Source organism: Tribolium castaneum, chromosome 8 (genome assembly GCF_031307605.1).
Source record: "Tribolium castaneum strain GA2 chromosome 8, icTriCast1.1, whole genome shotgun sequence".
NCBI lineage: Eukaryota > Metazoa > Arthropoda > Insecta > Coleoptera > Tenebrionidae > Tribolium > Tribolium castaneum.
This window is the reverse complement of record NC_087401.1, coordinates 9963678-9987381: the sequence shown is the minus strand read 5'-3', so window position 1 is coordinate 9987381 and position 23704 is coordinate 9963678. Positions and strand designations below refer to the sequence as shown.

Sequence of the window (23704 nt, the reverse complement as noted above, 5' to 3'; positions counted from 1 at the left end):
AACTTAAGCAACCCGACACGAAAAACACTAGATTTTTTATTTTTAACAATTATTAAAAATATTGCGTTGCACAATAACTCCAATTGATTTATTTACACTTTGCGGTTTGTTTACCAATTGTGGAAATGGTTGTGATAAGATAGAAACGAAAAACTTGGCGGTTACAAGGTGACCAACCTAACACCGATTTTTGTGCTTGACCGTTTGCGCACGTAAATGATAAATAATAAGGTGGAAATTACACAAAACGGGTGCGTTGAACCCCATTTAATTGGAAATATTGGAATTAATCGGAGTTTAATTAATTTTCGGGAGGTCATTGTCATAAGCAGTGGCGTAGCAATGCCCACAGTGGCGGCGCATTTGGAAACTCAATTTTTTATTTTGTTACACTTGGTAAAATCATCTTTATTCCATCGTTAGGCTTTTTTTTTAATTAAAAGTTGAGTTTATTCTCGAGATTTTGATAAAACTGGCCAAAAAATCGCCAATCAGTGAAAAATGGGACTTTGTTTTTGTCAGCAAAACGCGAAATTATTTTGCAATTTTTTTTCAAAATACGATAAAAATCTCTTTTTCGAGTTTTTAAGCTCAATCTAAAAACGAGATTTTCTTAAGTTCTGAGCCAAGAAATTGTTCAATTATACATATTAGCTGTTTCAAAACTATAAAAACGCCAATGTCGCATTTTCTCTCAAAATTAACTGTTTTTCATGCACTTCAAAAAATGGGTTGCGTTTTTATAGTTTTGAAACAGATAGTAGTATGTATTGGAAGCTAGGATAAGATTATTTTGGCTATTTAACCCCTTAGCGCTCAGTTATATTTAATTCGGAAGTATATAGTTCATGTTTTTTTTAATGTGCTACAATAATGTATTCCAAAAATTTAGAAAGGCCGCTTTATACAGGTGGTTCTGACATAACCCCAAAAACTTTTGGGTTATCATTAGAAAGATTCAACAAGTCTGAAAAACCTTTTTTGTTAAATCAAAAATAATAGAAATAAATTAACCCCTATCCACATACATTCGACGCTACTGATCATGGTCATAGTGAGATGTAGTAAAAAATTAATTTTTTAGTGCTAGTAAGGTTGACAATATTTAAGTAACCATAGTTGAATCATTTGTTATTATTTTTATTTCGAAAATGAAAAGGCTTTTATTAAATTTTTTTTTTGTGTTTGAGTTCGACTCATAGTAGTCACGTATTATTACATTTTATTTGGCAGTAGGAACGATAACATGTTTTTTTTTTAATATTTTGTTGTTTCAAAGGTAGAGGAATTTACCTGACTTCCATATTTGATTTTTCAAAATTTCGGACAAAATTTTTTCGGAAATGTCATTATAGTTATTTAGAGAGATCATGTAGTACATTATGTAATATAAACAAATATATTCCGTTTTTTATAACTGCCTCTAAAAAGGACCGCTTATATGTCGAAATATGATAAAATAGTATTTAATCCTCTACTTCATAGTAAAATAAAATTTTATTATCTTGAGGAATATTCTTCGCAACCATTGCCGTTTTTCTGTTTCTTTTTTATTGTTGAATGTTCAACCAAAATTACTCAATTATTCAATCGAAATAATGAAAGATAGAATAAAATTTTATATTGTACCTAACTTCTCGAAGATAAAATAAAATTTGGTTGTTTGGTACACGTATAATAAATAACTGATTTTTTTGATGGATAACAACGATGTATGTTTATGAGTTTAAAAATAGGTGAAGTTAAAAAACACACAAATTAGGTAATAAATAAAAAATAAATAAATGAATAAATAAAAAACAATAATTTATTTTTTACTTGAAATGCGGTAAAGCTGACGCTTAATCATCGTAATTTGTTTCCAAATGGGCCAGTTTCGGCCCCACATGGTCGACAAATGGTCTTCGGTAGCATCGCATCGGCCGTGATTTATTTGTTTTGAAAACGTCACCCATTTAAGGGATGATTTCCGTCCTTGACCTCCAGAGCCGGACTGGCGCAATTCTCTCCGTCCCCCATCTGACGTCACCCTTTTAATTACCGGCGTTCCGTCAAATTAAACCGTGCGCGTCTAATTAAAATTAATTTAATTAAAGTCCAGCCGGACAAAGAACCGTTTCATTTCGTCCCCTGGCAAAAACCGGGCATTTCCTCCCTTGGTCTGCCCCTGTGTTTGGTTTTTTCGAGTGGGCGTCGCCTCGGCATCTGTTAAAAATATCACGAAATTGTCTTAATTGAGCTCATTCGCAGTCGGCTATGACACTTGTTGCTTTCCAAATGAAAACGCAGTAGTGGTGCGACCATGGATTGCTTTGATCCAGCGACAAACAAAAGAAAAAAATGCGACGATTTTGGGACACCTGTGCGACAGAGAAGTCAGGCCAACGCGCGGGAGAGAGATAGAACGCACAGGTAACTTGATTTAAAGTGGCGGTTGTAAGACTCGACGGAAGCAATTGTTTAAGTGTAAACACGGCCTTCTCGACACTTCGCACCTTGATTCCGACCGAACCGAAGGACCGAAAATTGAGCAAAATCGAGACTTTGAGACTGGCTTCGAGTTATATCTCGCACCTGGGGACCCAGTTAATGGCAGGGCCGATCGAGCAACCCTGTCTCAGGCTGACCAACAAACTGGATAGAGTTTGCACGTTCTGTATAGCCCATAAGAAATCGCCCGGTAGGGACCTGGATTTTGGAAGCGACGAGATTTTACTTAATCCGGCCTCGCCAAACGTAATTTTCGGACCCAACGACCTCACCGCCATCTATTATTAATTAATTCGACTCGACTAACGCAAACACTCTGTATATTTCGTAACTAATGTAATGTGTACTTAACGAAACAATATTTTATTATTTTTATCGCTGGAATTCATTTCGACATTCCTTCCCCAAATAAGGTCAAGTCACACGTGACGCACCACATAAAAATTTAAAAAATTTGATAAATTGGTGGGGCCCTAAATTGATTTGAGCCGGCCCTGTCCCTTTTATTTTGACAAGTGGCGCTAATTTTGCAGAATTGGTTCGAATCTAAGGTGGAGCATTTTTTTCGCCAAAAAACAATGAGGTGATTTTGGGGGGCTCCCCATGAGCTCATTTTCTCACCCGGAGCGTTGATTCACTCGCGTCTGTCAAGTAAAACCACTACAATCGACCATTTCAGTGCTTGATATTTAATCACCCAGCCATGGCCAACCGCGACTTGGCCAACTATTTCAAGTGTCATTGTGACTGATTTCACAAGAATTTGGGTTTACACCCAAAATCGATGAATTTTGACTCAAATTCTGATAATCTAACTCCAGACTGTTCAATTTAGTGCTCAATTGTGTGAATGTGACTTCGCGATATACAATTTTACATTTCCCGAGTGAAAATCCGCCAACAGGGCCGACATAACCTCACTTTCGTAGAATGAACGACTTGGACAAACAATTGGCCGAATTGGCCCTAATCAACAAAGCCGAACTGCCTCCGAACCCCAAGAAAATCGGGCCAGCTGTGCCTCCCAAGCCCAAAAAGACCCAACCTCAGGTAACCCCCAGTTCACCCCAATTAAATATTTAATACCTGGTTTTAGATACCTCAATCATACCCCCTTAAACAACCCCTCGAACCGTCTTACTCCTCCCGCCTCCAAACCTCCCAACTCTACTCGAACCTCCCGCCGCAAAACACCTACGCGAATTTGCCACGCCCCCAAATTAAAACGACCAATCTAACGCCGAAACCGTACACTAAACCCGATCACGTGACCTATAGTAACATTCAAGTGGGCCAATCGCGCAACGCTGATGGCTTGATTTACAGTAATTTGGTCCACCCACCACGGGAGGGGAACGTTTACAGTAATGTATCACAGGGGGCGTATGCGAACGGAGGTGAGTTAGGCCACGCCTTGTGTTTCGATTGGTTGATGGTTTTGAGTAGAGGATTTGCCACCGCCGCCCCCTCCGCTCGATTTGACGGCTAATTTGGGGGAGTACGCCCCTTGTACGATTAATACGAACTTGCCGCCCCCACCGGAGGATTTACTACCGCCGCCAAGCCCGGTCAGTTCGAGCTATAGCGAGTTGAGGAGGGCCACGCAACCGGGGGCTCAGGAGTTTAATTACAGTCTTGGATCACAGGTAGATTTTTTGTTGGGGTTAGCTTGGCTTCTGGTATAATAAATACTAATGCTTTTTTTCGCTAACCAGTACGCTGATTCTGATTCTTTGTATGGATATGGGGCTATGTCTCAGGTAATTGGTTAATCAAAAATCAATTTTTTAACAAGATTTTTCATTGTGACAGTCTTCATCGACCTACGAGTCCATTTACGAGCCCATTAACCCACGGCCCCCAAGTCAAATGTCCTCCAGGTCTAATTATTCCCTTTACGCCCCCTACGTGAGTGGTAATAGCAGCACCATGACGGGCCCCAGCCAATCGGCAAGTCGTATGGAAGTCAACAAGTTGCAAGAAGTTGACAGTTTGACTGACCTTCTGGTCCAAGGAATGGACAACGAACAAGACCAAGACGTCTACGGGGTTTGCGTGAAATGTGGCGAAAAAATCATAGGCGAAAATAGCGGCTGTACAGCAATGGACCAACTCTACCACACCAAATGCTTTACCTGCCACCACTGCGCTATTAACCTGCAGGGGAAGCCCTTTTACGCCCTCGACGGCAAGCCCTACTGCGAGGAGGATTATCTGGTAAATGCTTCCTGACATGACATAACCTCACTTTTTCTACCACCAAAGTTATTTTATTTGGAGCGTAATTATGAATGAACTTAAGTCAAGAACACTCTAGCTAAGTGTTACGCGTGTCAAATTGCAAAGCGAACGACTTTCTCGGTGTTTTCTTGGCAAAATGTGTCATACAGAACCTTACTTTTTGTACCATCAATTTTTTCCTAATTTGGACTATACTTTAAATGAAAGCGTATCCCAAACATACTGGGAACGTGCCTCAAAGTGCAAGTCAAACGACTCTTATAACTTTTCAGCGTTTTTACCAGCGAAACAACTTTTTGTGACGTAACCTCACATTTTTACCACCCTTTTTTTAAAATGTGTAGCCTAATATAAACGAATTTGTGTGCAGAATGCGATGGGAACATGTTACGTATGCCAGATAGCGAAATGAACGACTCTTTCGGTACTTTTTCGACAAAAAAATCCAACTTACTTGTGACATAACCTCACTTTTTGTGTCAATTTATTTTTAATTCGGTTCGTAAAATACATTAAATTGAACACTCTAGGAACGTACTACGTTTCCAAATGCAAGGCATTCGACTTTTTATGCGTCCTTCGGTGCTTTTACCGAGAAAAACAACTTTGCTTGACCTAACCTCACTTTTTGTACAATCGAACATTTTTAGTTTGAATTCGGTTCGTAATATAAGTGAAATTCTGTCCTGAAGACGCTGGGAACGTGCAACGTGTGCCAAAACAAACGAATAACGTTTTCAATTTTTCACTTGTGTCCAGAACACGCTGGAGAAGTGCTGCGTGTGCCAGAAGCCCATCCTGGACCGCATCCTGCGCGCCACCGGCAAGCCCTACCACCCCAAATGCTTCTGTTGTGTCGTTTGTGGCAAAAGCCTTGACGGTATTCCGTTCACGGTTGACGCCACAAATCGCGTCCATTGCATCGAAGACTTCCATAAGATTTTCGCCCCCCGATGCTGGGTGTGCAAACAACCGATCATGCCAGAGCCTGGTGAGGAGGAAACTGTTCGTGTGGTAGCGCTCGACCACAGTTTTCACATCCAGTGCTACAAATGCGAGGTTGGTTTTTGCATATCGTAGTTTTTGGTTCTAGGGTTTTTTCTAGGATTGTGGGTTGGTGTTGTCGTCCGAGGCGGAAGGCCGAGGGTGTTATCCACTCGACGATCATGTTTTATGCAAAAGTTGCAACGCGAAGCGCGTCCAAACTTTGACGAATCATATGACGACGGAGTTGTAAGTAGGTGAGTGTTTTTAGTCGCGTAGATTTGCCATATTGTTGTGATTATCGAGTGATAGATGGAAAAAATGAAGTATTGATTTGTTAGGCTTGATGCTTGTATTTTATATCGAGATATTTTAAAAAAGGGCACTTGTATTTGCTTATCATTCCGGTTTAGTTTAGATTTTTATCTTTTATATGTGATTTTTTAACGTGCCAATGGGTTAATAAAGTGTGACTGCGAGACGGGGTTTCACTTCCCCTCAAGTCGCCATTATCCAATGTTCCCCTCCCACTAAATCAGACCAATTAGAATCAAGCAACTTGTTACAAATTGAAGCTTGAACCCAATACTGAAATACGCTTGTATTTTAATATTAAAAAAAGAGGGCACTTGCATATTTGCTTATCATTCCGGTTTATTTTTTATATGTGATTAGTTAATAAGGGTTTCACTTCCCGTCAAGTCGCCATTATCCAATGTTCCCCTCCCCTAATAAACTAGACCAATGAAAATCAGGCAATTTATTAAAAATTGTAGCTACAAAAATCAGTCTTGAATCCAATATGGACGGAATCTAACCTAACCTCAACCATTTTTCATGGAAAAACAGTACAAAATAAAAATCACGCACTCATGCAAATCTCCTCGTTCGCTTGCAAAGGCCTCACGCTACTCGTCCTCTCCCTCCTCGCCCACTTGTTTTTCAAAATCATCAGAATGCAAAACAGGGTGACTCCAGTCGAGAGAATGCACCCGTATTTCAGCCCCAACTCGACGCTTCGCAGTGTAAAAGTAGTCTGGAAGATGATACTGATCATATCGTCCGGAAGTGTCTTATCTTCAAGGACATATTCGATCCAAGCCACCGGTAACATAAGCCCATCCTCGAACATATTAACCTGACTGATCCCAAAAGCCTTGGCCACTTGCACATTGACCTGAATCCGGTTTTTCCCCGCCATAACAAAGCCCAAAGTCGGGTGCAAATCGGCGTAAGTCTCGTAGACGGAGTCGGGGTTAAGTCCCGTCACGCCCTCTTTGAGGGCGGGGTCAGCGTTGTGAAAGTGCGGAAACGACATGAAAATTGGCGCGCCGAACGTACAAGGCGTGGCGTTGAACACGCCCTGAAGTGGACACTCCCCCAAATCCAAGTCGCAGTAGCACTGATTGGACGGGGTGCGTTCAGGTGTGTCGAACACGTTCTCAGGGAGGGTGTAACGATACGCTGGGATTTTCCCATTCAGTATTTTCACTTCCTCCTTGAAGTGCAGGGGCAAGGGGCGGCACATCTCCTTGAGGTAGAACTGGATTGGTCGTTTGTTGCGCACTAGGCGGGGCGAGAAGAGGGTTCCGTCCGTGGCGGCGCTAATGTCGTTACATTCGGCCGTTGACCAGAAATTAAGGGCGGGCTCGCCGTTGAAACTCTCAATCAGGCCGATTTTGTTGATGTCGGACGCGCCCGTGTTGATTGTTACGACGTCGTCACGAATCCCGGCATTCTGGAATTTGATTGGTCAAGGGGCGGGGTCGTGACACTGGGCGTGGCGTTACTCACCGAAGAGACCAATCCGAAGTGTTCGTACGGTTTCTGGTTCTGGAACTTCATGTAGCTTTTCGAGAGGGCGTAGAGATTGTCCTCGTAGCCAATGATAAAACGGTGGGCGGGGAGACTGAGGAAGGGCTTAGCGTTGAGACTGTTCAACAAGCTTGAAATACCAACACGTGTCAGGAACGTTGAGTGTTTGTTGAGCGAGGCTGCAGTCTGTGTGACACAAATGTTAGCGTTTTTTTTTTGCATAATGTTGGTAAAACTTACAAATAGGGGAATGTTGGGTACTATAACCCTGTCGTTTTGCTTGCGCCCGATTGAAAGTTCTGGCATAAACTTGTAAACGCGTTGTTCCTGATATGAGACATGACTTCCGTCAAATTTCGAATTGACACGTTCCAGCGCCGCCCTAGAATCATTTTTGTGTTAGCCAATGAACGATTTAGTGTCACATGATTGGCTTACTCGTAAACATAGGGTCCCACTTCTTTGACGTTTAGTTTCTCGTCATCGCGACTCTCGAATTCCGGAACATTAGTATAATTAAAAATATGGACTTTAAGAAGGGGTTTTGGTGACGGTTTGACCCACATGTCGTAGCTTTGGGTGTCGGGAATTATGGCCAAATTCTGTAATTAAGTGAGGTTAGAGTGCTTCCCCTCCGGCCGCCATTACGGGGTGGGGGTTACTTACGGCAAAAACAGCATTATCGAACATATCGGTGAACCACATGGCCACGACTCCCGTCAAACTGAGCAGAAACAGCACAGAAAGTCCCGAAAGTACTGGAAAAAAATAAATGTGATTATTATTTGAGCGAAACATTGCGCGTTCGCTGAATTAATTTTAGATCAGGAGAATGTGTAAACAAATCGAACGTCCAGGTGAATAAATTATTGCGTGAAATGGCGCCGCGTTATCGAAATTCGTCCTTGCTTGATTTCTTGATTTCGGTTTAACCCCTTGAACTCGGATAAATGTTACAAAAGTGAACCGCGATAACCCCGCCGTCTAGACGCACTTATTCGAACTTTTTCCTCATTTGACGCAAATCTTTTCGCCGAATTATCACACTTTCCAGATCGGGTGATAACCTCTGACTTGACTTCCCCTATTGTGGCCATTAAAAAATCGCGTAAGCGGTGCTTCCCCTACCGGCGCCATTACAACTGCTAGGGAGGGGTTAATTGGTGACTTACCCCAGAATTGTCGCGTCTGGATCTGGTAGCCCATGATGTAGGTTTTATTTTTCTGCATTTTCTCGAAGATTTCCCGTGTGATGGTTGGTCCTTTGCTGAAGATTTGTCCACAGTTTTTCTCAATGTTGGGTTTGTGTGGTGGCATTTTTTCACTTTCGTCGCGTCTTGACATCACTTATCTTTTGGTCACTACTGATCTGTGTTAAGTCTCGATTATGAATTGGAAGCTTTACACTCTCGGACCGATATTTATAAAAGAGTTCTTATCGATAACCCCGTCTTATCATTGTTTTACTATTTTCATTGAAGTCAGACGATCGATAATTTTTTCTTCTTGTTTTTTTTTGACGTGGAGTAGACGTAAAGACGAGGATTTTTTCGTCGGAGATGCGCGAAAATTGTTTTGAAATTTGTTTACTTCTGCTGTTTTTCTTACAGTTCATTGCCACGTTTCGATTTTTATGGCATGGCACTTTTCCAATCTTTAAGTGTGTTTAATTGATATTTTATTTGTTAATCTACCTTTCCAATCGTTTTTTTTTCACATTTTAACGACGCCCTAATTATTTGTGACAACCTCCCCTCAAGCGGCCATTATCGTAGCTACGCCTTTTTATGCACCCATTTAAAATGTGACATTTTTTTAAAACCTCAAAGAAGAGCTCAAGTTTTTATGATTGTATTTTTTATAAAAAGTATTTGATTTGAAATTTCATTTCTTTGGCTACACGAGGCGTAACCGAGTGTCGCAGTAATTTTTTATGCAGAGTTTTTACGATTTGTTTTCTTTTTTTTTTGCTCAAAAGGTAAAAAATCGAATTTTTTTTATTTCGTAGTTGGCGACACGAGGCGTAGCCGAGTGTCGCAGTAATATTATATATGTAAGGTTTTTTCGATTTGTTTCCTTTTTTTTTTGCTCAAAAGGTCAAAAATCGAATTGTTTTTCATTTCGTAGTTGGCGACACGAGGCGTAGCCGAGTGTCGCAGTAATATTATATATGTAAGGTTTTTACGATTTGTTTCCTTTTTTTTGCTCAAAAGGTCAAAAATCGAATTGTTCTTCACTTCGTAGTTGGCGACACGAGGCGTAGCCGAGTGTCGCAGTAATATTATATATGTAAGGTTTTTACGATTTGTTTCCTTTTTTTTGCTCAAAAGGTTAAAAATCGAATTGTTTTTCATTTCGTAGTTGGCGACACGAGGCGTAGCCGAGTGTCGCAGTAGTATTATATATGTAAGGTTTTTACGATTTGTTTCCTTTTTTTTGCTCAAAAGGTCAAAAATCGAATTGTTCTTCATTTCGTAGTTGGCGACACGAGGCGTAGCCGAGTGTCGCAGTAATATTATATATGTAAGGTTTTTACGATTTGTTTCCTTTTTTTTTCTCAAAAGGTTAAAAATCGAATTGTTTTTCATTTCGTAGTTGGCGACACGAGGCGTAGCCGAGTGTCTCATTTATTTTTTAGCACGTAAATTAGTACGTAAATACATTTTTGTGCCTTGTGATTGAAAAATGTGTGCCGGCCCACGTAAGCACAAGAATGATTAATTAGCCTGATCATTTAACGTCAGTCAAAACAGTAATATTAATAATAAGTCTAACAGTTCCCCTATTCATAAACAACCAAATATCGATAAGAAACGGGCAAAAAATCCCATTAATATCTGTCTGGGTTGTGGTATTGAATGGTTCGTTTGACTATTGTGTTCCCCCACCACTTGATTGTCACCTGGCCACGCCTCCGCGTAATGGCGCAGGTAGGAGAGGTAATTTTCAAGCGGCGCCAATTCGAAACTAATAAAAAGTCGCGATAAGATTTAATGTTTTGACTGGTTGTGTGTCCGGTATGGTAACAAACTGGAAAGAACCGATAACGCGCAAGTTAAGATGAAAAAAAAAACAATCTTTTCGTAATCTTTTACGTCTAGACAACAACACAACAAAATCGTACGACTTTTGTTTTGATCAAAATGGCGTCGTGCGCGTGCCATTTTTAGACACCTATTTTGCTTTGTTCACAACAGGATGAAGATCACGCGACGAACAGCATACTTGATTTTTACAAATAATTAGTCAAAATTTTGATTTTTGGAGACGAATCACATAAAACGCCACCTCTGACCCATGCGACTAGACATTAAGTGACCTAAAACCCGCCATTAAAGACTAATTACAATTTTATAACTTGTTGGTTGTTTGTCAAGGGAAAAGGTGGGACGAAAAAAATCGTATTAAGATTATTATGCAATTAATTTTTCTTTTTATTATTATGTTATTAATATAAAAAAGTGTCTCGATTAGGGACATTAATTGTTCGATAAGTATGGCAAAACCTGGCCCGACTTGACGATAGCACAATCAAGGTCACGAGGTTTAAATTTTGTGTTAAAAGTAATTAAACTGATTTATGAGTTTTATTGCCTTTAAAATGGACGGATAAGAATTAAATTAAGTAATTTGATCATTTCGATTGATTAGATCACGATTGTTATGCATTTTCGGGGAATGAGTCTGGTCGAAAATCATTTTTATTGTCCTTTATCTTTATGGATTTGTAAATAGGGACATTTAAACGGATTTATGGCCGATCTGGGTCAAGTTTGTTCAAGTATGTGATTTTTGGGGCTCGCTTTGCTTATGTCTCACGCTGTACTTTTTATTCTGAGAACTGTTAAAATGATCAAAAAAACACTTGTTCATTACTTTCACACATATCTCAAAAAATTATTCACGGATTAGTACCAAACTACACATCTTTTATCTCTTTTTTAACGTTTTTTTTGTATACTGGCTTAATTAAGTTGAGATTTGGGTGCTAAACGTAAGATACTTCACAGATCTGGAGAAAAAATACATGATTTATGCTGAACCTTCTTGTAGATATGCATGCAAAAATTTAACCCGATACTCGCAATAGCAAGGAATAAAAAAGCCTGTAGAAAAATTTCTTTGAGAATGGCAATTTTTAAATTTACCGATTTAGTTGGAAGGAAGTACTAGTGACAGTTTTGGAGGCGTCACAATGGTTTCTGGTTGAAAATTGTCGACAACTTGTCAAATTTCTTGTTAACTGATAAATTATTTTATTAAATAACTGTCATGTTACGTGAATCAGCGTGGAAGGAAATTCACTATTTGAGGATTTTGTAGAGTAAAACGATACTCAATGGTGAATCTTTTCCTGAAAGTCTGTAAGTGGTTTACACACTGTTAACTAATACAATTTTATTCATTTCTGTATGTTATTTATTATTATCTACGAATTTTGATCGACATGGATAATCTAGAGGTAGAAATGCTAGTTTTGTCTTCAGTTCCTGTTATAATCTTATGTTTCTCTTGTTCACAAGTTTACTTCTATGTTTTGCATGTTTTAGAGCTGTCATATTCATATTATATTATTAAGCTCTCTTTGAAATTTTTCTAATTTTATGCAAAAAAACCGCTTTGTCCTACGACTTTTAGTTTTCGAGTTATGAATTTTTTAGTTGAAGAATTAAGTAATCTTTAATTTCTTGAACATGAAAATCGTGAACTTCTTTAAAGTCTTTTGAAGCACATTTCATAATACACACACTAAGACGAATTAGGTAATATATGGTATTAAAGAGCCCGTCAGATTTGATGGTCACAGTGATGAAAACTACATATTGAAAAGTCTTTTTCTTGTTTCACTAGTATTCAGATGAAAAAATACTCCAAAGAAAGCATCACAGTATTCACTATGTTATATAATGCAGCTTAAATTGACTTCCACCACAACGTTCATCTTATCCTTGCCCGTTTGGTCCATAAAATCTGTTTTTATAGGAATATCTGTTTTCATAAGTGTTATAACTTTTTGTTTCTCTTGTCCATAAGTACTATTCTTTTATGGTTCGCACATCTTTTTCATTTTTCAACACAAATGACGCTATAAAATCTGCACATGTGATCAAATTGCACTCAATTTTTCTTTGAAATGTTAAAAATTACAATAATTGGTGACACGAATCACTAATTGATCGGAATTGAACTTAATTTCGATTTTGGTATTTTCGTGCCATCTATTGGTGAAAAAAAGTATTAATCGGTTCGGTAGCAACCGTTTAGTTCGAATTATGAATACTGAGGTCCTGAGTCCTGAGTCGCTCCCTTAATAGTCAGAAATGTTGTACCCGATGATAGAATTGTATTTTATCGTTGAAATTAAATGTTTCTCCCCAAAATCATTAAAGAAAATTGTAAATGGTTGGTGCTTTATGTGCGTGTGGTTGGCACGACTCTGACGCGCCGTACTTTTAATTTTCTTGGTTTTACGGCTTTAATATTTGAAAATGTTGGATTTGACGATAATGAGGGTCAAAATTGGGTTTTAATTGTCCAAAATCGGGTAAAATCGCCACAAAACCCAGAAATAGTTGGTGCTTTTTGTGCGTTTGGTTGGCAGCGTGGGTTCCTATTTTGACATTTCCGCGCACGATTTCTTGGTTAGGTCTGAAAAACCGGCGTTTTTCTTCGAATTTTTTCCCAAAACGGCAAAATGTCGGTGAATACGATTTTGATGGACTTTTCTGTGGATCCGTCCGCCGTTAAAAACGACTCTCAAGTGTCCGTAGTGTCTTCAAACATTGAAAACGTCCTGCGCGAGTACCTCGCCAATTTGAAAACCTTGACCACAATTCGGCTGGAAACGGACGTTTTGCGGTTATATTCGAGCGATGGGGGGCTGTCGGCCACTCTGCGCATCTTCAACACTGGTCTCATAACGCTCAACATCGAGTACCTGAAAGGGGAGTCCCAGGAGGCGCTCCTCAGCTTCGAGGTAAACCAGTTAGGGGAGACCGGTCTGCGTACTGTGCACTAAACTCTTTTACAGCGAACCAAAGTTTTAGAGCAGAAATTGCGAATTGTTTTAAATTGTTACCGGTGTAAGCTTCTTCCTCCGATTAAGCGAGGGGCCTATATTGACGTTTATATACTTAGCTCAGGTTCGAAGCGACTAGACATTGCTTGTTTTTAATTTCGATGAATTTTTTATTTTGCTTGTGTCGAGGCTTTTTCCTGAGTTAGTTTTTATGCATGCGAAATTTTTGTAGCGGTGCAGAGAGCTTGATCGGGATTTAGTCGAGCGTGTGGTCGGAATACACAGGAGTCAGGCCTTAGTCCCTATCAAAAGGGGCACCTTCAAGAGGTACTATCCCACCTCAGGTTCGTACAAGCGCCAGTTTTAGCTTCGGTGCACGCAAATCCCACTTTCTCACTTTATTTTTCTCAATTTTGACGATGAAATGGAGGTTTGATAATGATGGGGCTGTATTTTAGACGATCGCTTGCTCGAATATGACATTGATGAGCTAGTTTTTGAGGAGAGAACGCCCTATCAGAAAATACAAATCGTGCATTCGAAAAGTTTGGGAAATATGCTGGTTTTAGATGATCTACAAAGTGAGTTTCCGCATGATTTTTTGTTGATATTTCGTTTTAATATTATCTATTCACGATGTTTTTGGATAAGGATTGGTTATTGTTGAAGTTCCTTGAAATAGTATTTTTAAAAATGCGCAAAAACTCTTGAAAATAAAAAATAATGTCATTTTCGGAATTATTTCTAAAAAAAAGCAAAAAAAGTGAGTTTTCAAATTTAAAAATCCTCATAGATGCTCGAATAGTTAGAAATATTTTGTTTTGACCTAATTTTGCATTTTTTTTTGGATTATTTTTAAAGAAACGTTCCCAAATAATTGCCTATCTGCTTAAAGAACGTGTGGAAATATCAGTGTTGGGCAAAATGTAATCTAATTAATAATTACAATTGACCTGTAATTTGTAATTCGATTACTTTGTAACAGATTACTCAAGTAATGTGAGTAATTAATTACAGATTAATCTAATTACAAAATAATTTAATTACAATGTAATCTGATTACTTTATTAAATTACATTATACATAATAGTAATTTATTTTTTAATTTTTTGAAGAAAGCCTAGGTAGATACCAATTTTCATGGATCTAACTTAAAAAACGACGAATTTTTATTTTGCATCCCCTTAGGGTTGGAATTTTTGTACAATTTTAAAACCTCTTTAACCACCCTCCTCCCTTCAGGGGAAAATTTAAAAAAAACTAAACACGTGTTTCTTCATTTTCAGCAAAGATCCCATTAACAATTTTATGGTATATGCATATTTGACGGATTTTCTGGAATTCAAACTTAAATACCCCATTTAGCCTCCTAAAGGAGGCTAAATAATTAAAATAATCTGTTAATGTAATTAATTACAAAGTAAACGTTTACATTGTAATTAGATTAATCTGTAATTGAATTATTAATTTAATTACATTGTAATCTGATTACGCCCAACTCTAGAAAATATCAAGATAAAGAAAAGTGGCGTGAATTTTTTGTCCAGTTGAATATTTCGTTAAATGTGCCTGAACCTCGATCTGAACGTTCATAAAAAATTGCAACATTGTCGTCCTAATCCGGTAATTTCTCGATGAAATTTCGGGAAATATTCATAATTGTGTTTCTGGCTTTAGCACCACTTTAGCAGAATCTACAGATTACATAATTTTTTAGTAATTTATCGGTTTATTTCTTAAATTTCTGACTGATAAACTTACGAAACTCTTATCAGAAAACGTGTAAATGATGTCATTTTTGACCGCATTTAATGACTTTTTGGAGAATTTATGACAAAATTTACCGAAATAATTACGTGTCTGGATGAAAAATGTACATAATCTTTTGAAAAAGGCAAAAAAAGTTCAGTTTTCGACTTAATTGGGTGATTTTTTCGCTCATTTTGGCGAAATTTAGGAAAAAAACTGAGTTTTTAGATTCAAAACTTGCTTAAAACGCTCAAAGAAGGCTAAAAAGTTACATTATTTTTGGCTTTATTTACTGATTTTTACGATTCCACTTTAAATTTTGACCGAATTCTGTGATTCTTCGGATCTTTAACAAAATTCCACTAAACAATTTATGTTTCTCGATACAAAAATGGGCTAAAACTTTCGAAAAAGGCAGAAATTTCACCATTTTCGGCTTCAGTTTTGAGAGTTTTTGGTATAAAAACTGATTAAATGCCCAAAAACTGCAAAAATTATATCATCTTTGACCTAGTGCTTAAAACGCTCGAAAAAGGCATAAGTAACATCATTTTTGATGATATTTAGTATTTTTAACTATTCTAGTTGTAAAACCAGGCTAAAAAAACTGTGTTGAACCTGTGGGAAAAGGCGAAAATTACGGCATTTTTTAACGAATCCTGTTATTTTTCGCCTAAATATTTACATTTTCTGAATTAAAATTCTTCGAAAACTCTTATAAAAGGTAGAAATTACACTATTTTTGGTTTTATTTTTGAATGTTTCTGGTTAAAAAACTGTTTAAATGGTCAAATGTTATATCATTTTCGACCAAATTGTATAATTTTTATCTTCTGTTTAGTAAAATCTGGCGAAAAAAACTAAGCTTTTAACTCCCAAAACATGCTTACAGATCTTACGGAGCTCCAAACTATACATGATTTACAATGATACATGAATTTTGACTTTATTTCTGTTTTTTACGTTTTTCTAGTTCAAAAACTAGTTAAAACTATGGAAAAAGACGAAAATTAGTTCATTTTTTGAGAAAATTTAGTGATTTTTGGGTTTATTTTTATGAAAATTTCGCTAACAATTACTTTTCTGGATTTACTAAAATTCGAAAAGGGTAGAAGTTACACCATTTCTGGTTTAATTTTTAGTGTTTTTGATTAAAAAAAACTGCTTAAGCGCCAAAAAATCGCAAAAATTTCATCATTTTCAACCTAAGTGTGTAGTTTTTTCTTCGGTTTAGCGAAATCCTACGAAAAAACTGAGTTTTTAACTCCAAAACAAGCTTACGAATCTTAGATACTCAAAAAGAGACATGTTTTTTGATTTTATTTCCGTTTTTACGTTTTTTTTAGATCAAAAATTAGTTAAAACTTTGGAAAAAGACGAAAATTAGTTCATTTTTGAGCGAATTCAGTGATTTTTGAGTTTATTTTTACGAAAATTTCGCTAACAATTATATATGTTTCTGGATTTAAAAAAAATTACTAAAACACTAGAATAGGGTAGAAGTTACATCAAAAACTGCTTAAGCGCCAAAAATAGCAAAAATTTCATCATTTTCAACCTAATTGTGTAGTTTTTTCTTCGGTTTAGCGAAATCCTACGAAAAAACTAAGTTTTTAACTCCAGAACAAGCTTACGAATTTTACGATACTCAAAAAGAGACATGATTTTTGTTTTTATTTCCGTTTTTTACGTTTTTTAGACCAAAAACTAGTTAAAATTTTGGAAAAAGACGAAAATTAGTTCATTCTTGAGCGAATTCAGTGATTTTTGGGTTTATTTGTACGAAAATTTCGCTAACAATTACGTTTCTGGATTAAAAAAAATTACTAGAACTCTAGAATAGGGTAGAAGTTACATCATTTTTGCCTTTATTTTTGAGTGTTTTTGGTTAAAAAAACTGCTTAGCGTCAAAAATCGCAAAAATTTCATCATTTTCAACCTAATTGTGTAGTTCTTGTTTCGGTTTAGCGAAATCTGTCGAAAAAACTAAGTTTTTAACTCCAAAACAAGCTTACGAATCTTACGATACTCAAAAAGAGACATGATTTTTGATTTCCATTTTTACGTTTTTTAGTCCAAAAACTAGTTAAAACTTTGGAAAAAGACGAAAATTAGTTCATTTTTGAGCGAATTCAGTGATTTTTGAGTTTATTTTTACGAAAATTTCGCTAACAATTATGTTTCTGGATTAAAAAAAATTACTAAAACTCTAGAATAGGGTAGAAGTTACATCATTTTTGCCTTTATTTTTGAGTGTTTTTGTTTAAAAAAACTGCTTAAGCGCCAAAAAATTGCAAAAATTTTATCATTTTCAACCTAATTGTATAGTTTTTGTTTCAGTTTAGCGAAATCTGGCGAAAAAACTAAGTTTTTAACTTCAAAACAAGCTTACGAATCTTACGATACTCAAAAATAGACATGATTTTTGATTTCCATTTTTACGTTTTTTAGTCCAAAAACTAGTTAAAACTTTGGAAAAAGACGAAAATTAGTTCATTTTTGAGCGAATTCAGTGATTTTTGAGTTTATTTTTACGAAAATTTCGCTAACAATTATGTTTCTGGATTAAAAAAAATTACTAAAACTCTAGAATAGGGTAGAAGTTACATCATTTTTGTCTTTATTTTTGAGTGTTTTTGGTTAAAAAAACTGCTTAAGCGCCAAAAATCGCAAAAATTTCAACATTTTCAACTTAATTGTATAGTTTTTGTTTCGGTTTAGCGAAATCTGGCGAAAAAACTAAGTTTTTAACTCCAAAACAAGCTTACGAATCTTACGATACTCAAAAAGAGACATGATTTTTGATTTCCATTTTAACGTTTTTTAGTCCAAAAATTAGTTAAAACTTTGGAAAAAGACGAAAATTAGTTCATTTTTGAGCGAATTCAGTGATTTTTGAGTTTATTTTTACGAAAATTTCGCTAACAATTATGTTTCTGGATTAAAAAAAATTACTAAAACTCTAGAATAGGGTAGAAGTTACATCATTTTTGCCTTTATTTTTGAGTGTTTCTGTTTAAAAAAACTGCTTAAGCGCCAAAAAATTGCAAAAATTTTATCATTTTCAACCTAATTGTATAGTTTTTGTTTCAGTTTAGCGAAATCTGGCGAAAAAACTAAGTTTTTAACTTCAAAACAAGCTTACGAATCTTACGATACTCAAAAATAGACATGATTTTTGATTTCCATTTTTACGTTTTTTAGTCCAAAAACTAGTTAAAACTTTGGAAAAAGACGAAAATTAGTTCATTTTTGAGCGAATTCAGTGATTTTTGAGTTTATTTTTACGAAAATTTCGCTAACAATTATGTTTCTGGATTAAAAAAAATTACTAAAACTCTAGAATAGGGTAGAAGTTACATCATTTTTGTCTTTATTTTTGAGTGTTTTTGGTTAAAAAAACTGCTTAAGCGCCAAAAATCGCAAAAATTTCAACATTTTCAACTTAATTGTATAGTTTTTGTTTCGGTTTAGCGAAATCTGGCGAAAAAACTAAGTTTTTAACTCCAAAACAAGCTTACGAATCTTACGATACTCAAAAAGAGACATGATTTTTGATTTCCATTTTTACGTTTTTTAGTCCAAAAATTAGTTAAAACTTTGGAAAAAGACGAAAATTAGTTCATTTTTGAGCGAATTCAGTGATTTTTGAGTTTATTTTTACGAAAATTTCGCTAACAATTATGTTTCTGGATTAAAAAAAATTACTAAAACTCTAGAATAGGGTAGAAGTTACATCATTTTTGCCTTTATTTTTGAGTGTTTTTGTTTAAAAAAACTGCTTAAGCGCCAAAAAATTGCAAAAATTTTATCATTTTCAACCTAATTGTATAGTTTTTGTTTCAGTTTAGCGAAATCCTACGAAAAAACTAAGTTTTTAACTCCAGAACAAGCTTACGAATTTTACGATACTCAAAAAGAGACATGTTTTTTGATTTTACTTCCGTTTTTACGTTTTTTTTAGTTCAAAAACTAGTTAAAACTTTGGAAAAAGACGAAAATTAGTTCATTTTTGGGCGAATTCAGTGATTTTTTTAGCTTATTTTCACCAAAATATCAGTAAACAGTTACGTTCCTCGATAAAAATGTCCTAAAACTATCGAAAAAGGCAGAAATGACACCTTTTTTTAATCCAAAATCCAATATCCAAAATTGGATAATTTTTTGCTTCGGTTTAGCGAAATCTGGCAAAAAAAGAGTTTTTAACTCCAAAACGTGCGTAAAATGCTCTAAAAAACATTCTACATAATTTTTAACGTTGAAAAACTAGTTTAAACTAACGGTAGGGAGAAATAATTGAGTTTCTGTTCAAAAAACGTGCAAAAATTTTTGAAAAAAAGCGAAACATTTTGTGATTTTCTTCTTATCTTCGAGAAGTTTGGTGCAATAATAGTGAAAGTGAGAAAAGAAATCACAATTCTTTATCCAAAAATATTAGGAATGCATTATTCACTTCAAAAAAATGTAACACTTGATGCCAATCACGCCGGACTTTGCCAAATTCTAGACATATCCGAGGCCGATTTAATCTACACCGAGACACTAATGGGGCGCGGCATCGAAAATTACAAAGACAAAGAAATCGTGATTTTGGGCGGGGGCGATGGGGCCTTACTTTACGAACTTTTGAAAGAGAAACCAAAAGAAGTCATAATGCTTGAAATCGACGAAGTTGTGATGAAAGCGTGTGCCAAGCACATGCGATCGATCTGTGGGGACGTCCTTGACAAAATGTCGGGGCCCAACTATGAGGTAACTAATAATCAGTGTGAGGAAATTTTATGGGGTGGCCATGAGGCCACAACCGATCAGCTGACTCGTTCATCGCTCTCGCGATGTTCATATTTATCGAAGAAATGGTCCGTTACTTGGGGTTTATACAATTAATGTTACCGGTCGCTTACAAAAATCTAGTTAAAACATAAATGTTATTGTTTTATTATAATTACGGAGTACCCAAGAAAAATTGTGGCAATAAAATTGTCGCTAATTTATTAAGACTGCGGTATATTTGTTGAGATTATTTTCTGAACCAATTTTAAAATAGTCGCTAATATCAGCTTCTGATTGGCTAGTTCAAACCCTGACAAGGCACCTAATTTGACATAATCGTTAAAAAATAACTTCATCATTTCTTCAATCTTACATGGACACCAATGAAGATGCTCAATACAGGGGAGCGTAAATCACTATTACATTTCGAAAATGTTGCGTTTTAATTCAGTGGAAATTAAAATTAAAAACTAAATAAAAATATTTTAATCATTTTCTCTGAGAAATACGCTTGAATAACTGTGATTCTTTCTAATTTCTCGAAAACTGATTCCCTTTTTGCGGTTAAAATATCTTTGAATTTCGAAAAAGATCTTTCTAGATCACAGCTGGTTACAGGAGTAAATAAAAAGTTTGGTGCTAATGCAAAATATGTCGAAGGTGGTACATTATCCGCTATTTGTTTTAAAACTAGGAAATCGGGATTTTTAGTAACTGCGTCAATTTTTGCATTAAATTTATCTTGTAATGACCATTCTACAGATTTTAACTCTATCAACGTAGACTCAAATTTCTCAACTGTAATGGATAATTTTAAATTTTACGTTTCTAGAAGTTTGATCGTAGTTGGAATATTTGAAAAATTGTTTTCAATAAAATTAAATTGAGAAATTAAATTTGTGGTTAAAACTAAAGTTTTACATTGTTTAATGGTTTGTGCATCGTCGTTTAAAGCAATAAACAAATAATTTTAATTGATTAAAATTATTAGAAATTTGCTTGTAACCAAGTACCCCAGCGTGTAACTACAATTGTTGATTCGTCAGAAACGTTACGATTTGTATATTTTTTTAAAAAGGACTTTAAAGAAGGATTATTTAGTTATCTACAAAATGTGCTCGAGGTGAAATCGCAGCGTATTTCCCTTTGAAACGTGGTGTGGTTGAAAACATTTCAAGGGCTAAAAATGGTAAATAATTCACGAGTGGATTTTTAAACCACGAGTGAAAACGAGTGGTTTATCATCCACGAGGCGAAGTAAATGAACCGATTTACACAAAAACGAGTTGAATACAACATTTTATTCTTCGAAATAGACTCAGCAAGGCTTAAATTTGCTTTGAATTTGTTAAAAATAATCTGACGTTTCGTACTGAGAAATGCCAAACAGTTGTCAAAACTTCCTTACACAGGAGAAAATCGGAAATAAAATTAACTAGACGCCCTCTGGTAACGACTTTTGAACTATGTCGAAAACAGTAACGAAATTTTCGTAATTCCTCATTTAATTGACATCTAAAGTAATAATTCCTTACATTAGAGGGAATCACTTTAAAAGTACGTGGTGGTAAATACTAGCTTTGACTTTGGTTCTGCTGTTTTTCGTGGTATAAAGTGTTTATTGATGGAATTTGAAAGTGGATAAAAAGTGAAAAAGATTTAAATTTTCATTACAAAGTGTTATCAAGCAGTTGTCTAATTAAAGACTAGAGTAATAAATCACAGCGAACACAAAACTGGGCTCAAGAAACCAATAAATTAGTGAAGTGTTATGAATTTTAGGTTAGAATTTTCCACTGAAAAAATCATGAAATGCTGCGGTAAATCTACAAAACTACAATAAAGATTAACAACTGCTGATACATTTAAACGTAAATTATGCCAAAAGGTAGGCTTTTCAATGTCTTTGCAATAATTTTCCAACAAAGAAAGTGAACCAAAAAGTCATTCGTTATTCGTGTTTTTCTCGGCATCTAATTTGTCAACATTCGTTTCTTCCACCAAAGATACAATAGTCATTCCGCATTGGCAATGTAATAATTGTGAAGCCTCAAAATTCGTACAACGCTCAAAATATCCGAATAAACATTTTCCCGCCATTTATGGTTACTGTTTTCGACCTAGCTCAGTGGCGCCCCCAACGGTAACTTTACTTCCGAAAACCGTAAATTTTGACAGTGTCGAAGAATTAAAAATATTAATGTCACACCAAAGAATATTTTGAAATGAATTACAATTTCGTAATTTAGTTCTACTGGGTCACTTTTATGCGTTTTAAATAAGTACATGAGATAAAAATGTTCTTTTGACTTTTTAGATATTATTAAAATTAACAGAGAGTTAGGGCGGTTAAAAGTAAAGGTATAATATTAATAGATAAGTGACATTAATTATTTTTTAATTATTTACGAATTACGATTTTTAGCTCTCGAAATGTTATCAAAGGCGATGAACACGCTTCAGAGGGAAATACGGTTCGGTTTCACCTCAAGCGCATTTTGCAGTAATTTTAAATTGCAATAACTTGGTGAGTCTTACAGATAACGAAATGATTCTTGCACCAAAAATTTATTTCAAGTATTAGCTTTATTTCGTCTCGATTATGTGGGAGTCTATCTTTTAAATTAAAAAACTTTCTCGCATCTCGAAAATTTCACTACACAATTATGCAACGTTACAAGAAAATGTATTTTTTTTGGTTTCCTTTTATCAAAACTCAACCTTGTTAAACTAGGTATAAATCTGCATTTATTGAAAATTTGTTTGCAAAAAAAACGGAGTTTCTAGCTTTATCCAGAAGGAAGATATGAGTATGTAAACGCAAAATGTGTCCAATTTTAGGTGTTTGCAAATTTTTAGCTAAAACGTCTTTTCAGCCCCTTCGCGAGGATTAAAACAAAAAATTCTTTGTCTAAACATTTTTTAATACTCTTTCCTAACTTATATCAACAATGCAAGCTGTTCCACAACATTTCGATTTAAAGGTTTATCTGACTGCAAGCGCGCGCCCATAAAATTTCCTCACACTGCTAATAATAAAATCCAAGAAAAAATAACTAAATAAATAAAAAAAAATCAGATCATTGTGGGCGATTGTGTGAAAGCGATCGAGCAGTACATCAAAGAGGGCCGAAAGTTCGATTACGTGTTCGGCGACCTGACCGACGTGCCCCTTTCGGAAGCCCCCACGGGGGAATTGTGGGATTTCATCAATAAAATCCTAAGTCTTTCGTTCAAAATCCTGAAACCCGACGGGAAATTCATGACACATGTAAGTTGGCGGCCCTGTGTGGGGTTAATGCTGTTGGGTTGGTACAGGTGATCGGGTCAGCGGCCGGGGACGCCCTCAAAATGTACGAAACGCAGCTGATGAAGTTACAACCGCCGGTTAAGTTCACCACTTCGCACGCTTTCGTCCCTTCGTTCCTCGAAGATTGGGTCTTTTACCAAGTGTTTTTCGACAAGAAGCAATAACCGAGCATTTCCAACTTGTAGTGTGTAGTTATTAGTAGGAAAAATATTGTATATAAACACAGTGCATGCGTATACCAAAAATTATTTTCCGTTCAGTTGGCTATTTTTGTAACTCCTGGATTGACTCGAATAAATTACTTTCCGAACAAATCTTTCCTA

At 35.9% G+C, this 23704-nt stretch overlaps 4 protein-coding genes across 8 annotated transcripts; 3 read left to right on the top strand and 1 right to left on the bottom strand.

Annotated features, from left to right (window-relative positions):
• The first annotated feature begins 2302 nt into the window (after positions 1-2302).
• On the top strand, positions 2303-2778 carry LOC100142400 (transcription factor 15). The gene is made up of 2 exons (XM_001808420.4): positions 2303-2412; positions 2466-2778. Exons 1-2 carry the CDS (start codon positions 2303-2305, stop codon positions 2776-2778), a joined length of 423 nt encoding a protein of 140 aa, XP_001808472.1.
• A 376-nt stretch (positions 2779-3154) lies between these two features.
• Zyx (Zyxin) lies at positions 3155-6194 on the top strand. 2 transcript variants are annotated; one of them, XM_008196707.3, is made up of 7 exons: positions 3155-3540; positions 3587-3887; positions 3937-4136; positions 4206-4250; positions 4303-4707; positions 5491-5790; positions 5837-6194. In XM_008196707.3, exons 1-7 carry the CDS (start codon positions 3421-3423, stop codon positions 5966-5968), a joined length of 1503 nt encoding a protein of 500 aa, XP_008194929.1. In that variant the 5' UTR covers positions 3155-3420; the 3' UTR covers positions 5969-6194. The 2 variants fall into 2 exon arrangements, with proteins under 2 accessions (XP_008194929.1, XP_967989.1); XM_962896.4 differs by lacking the exon at positions 4206-4250 and having other exon boundaries at positions 3158-3540.
• A 266-nt stretch (positions 6195-6460) lies between these two features.
• On the bottom strand, positions 6461-8910 carry LOC656441 (scavenger receptor protein). Its single transcript, NM_001170662.1, is given in 6 exon segments — positions 6461-7453; positions 7510-7716; positions 7771-7912; positions 7969-8132; positions 8197-8288; positions 8703-8910. Coding segments are annotated over 6 exon segments (1653 nt in total). The 5' UTR covers positions 8875-8910; the 3' UTR covers positions 6461-6577.
• A 1526-nt stretch (positions 8911-10436) lies between these two features.
• Positions 10437-23695, top strand: Sms (Spermine synthase). Of its 4 annotated transcripts, none has more exons than XM_064358293.1 (6): positions 10437-10460; positions 13782-13893; positions 14008-14130; positions 19806-20050; positions 23151-23342; positions 23390-23695. In XM_064358293.1, exons 1-6 carry the CDS (start codon positions 10452-10454, stop codon positions 23543-23545), a joined length of 837 nt encoding a protein of 278 aa, XP_064214363.1. In that variant the 5' UTR covers positions 10437-10451; the 3' UTR covers positions 23546-23695. The 4 variants fall into 4 exon arrangements, with proteins under 4 accessions (XP_064214363.1, XP_064214362.1, XP_015836536.1 ...); XM_064358292.1 differs by having other exon boundaries at positions 10437-10469; XM_015981050.2 differs by lacking the exons at positions 10437-10460; positions 13782-13893 and adding exons at positions 13118-13507; positions 13562-13673.
• Positions 23696-23704: the final 9 nt, after the last annotated feature.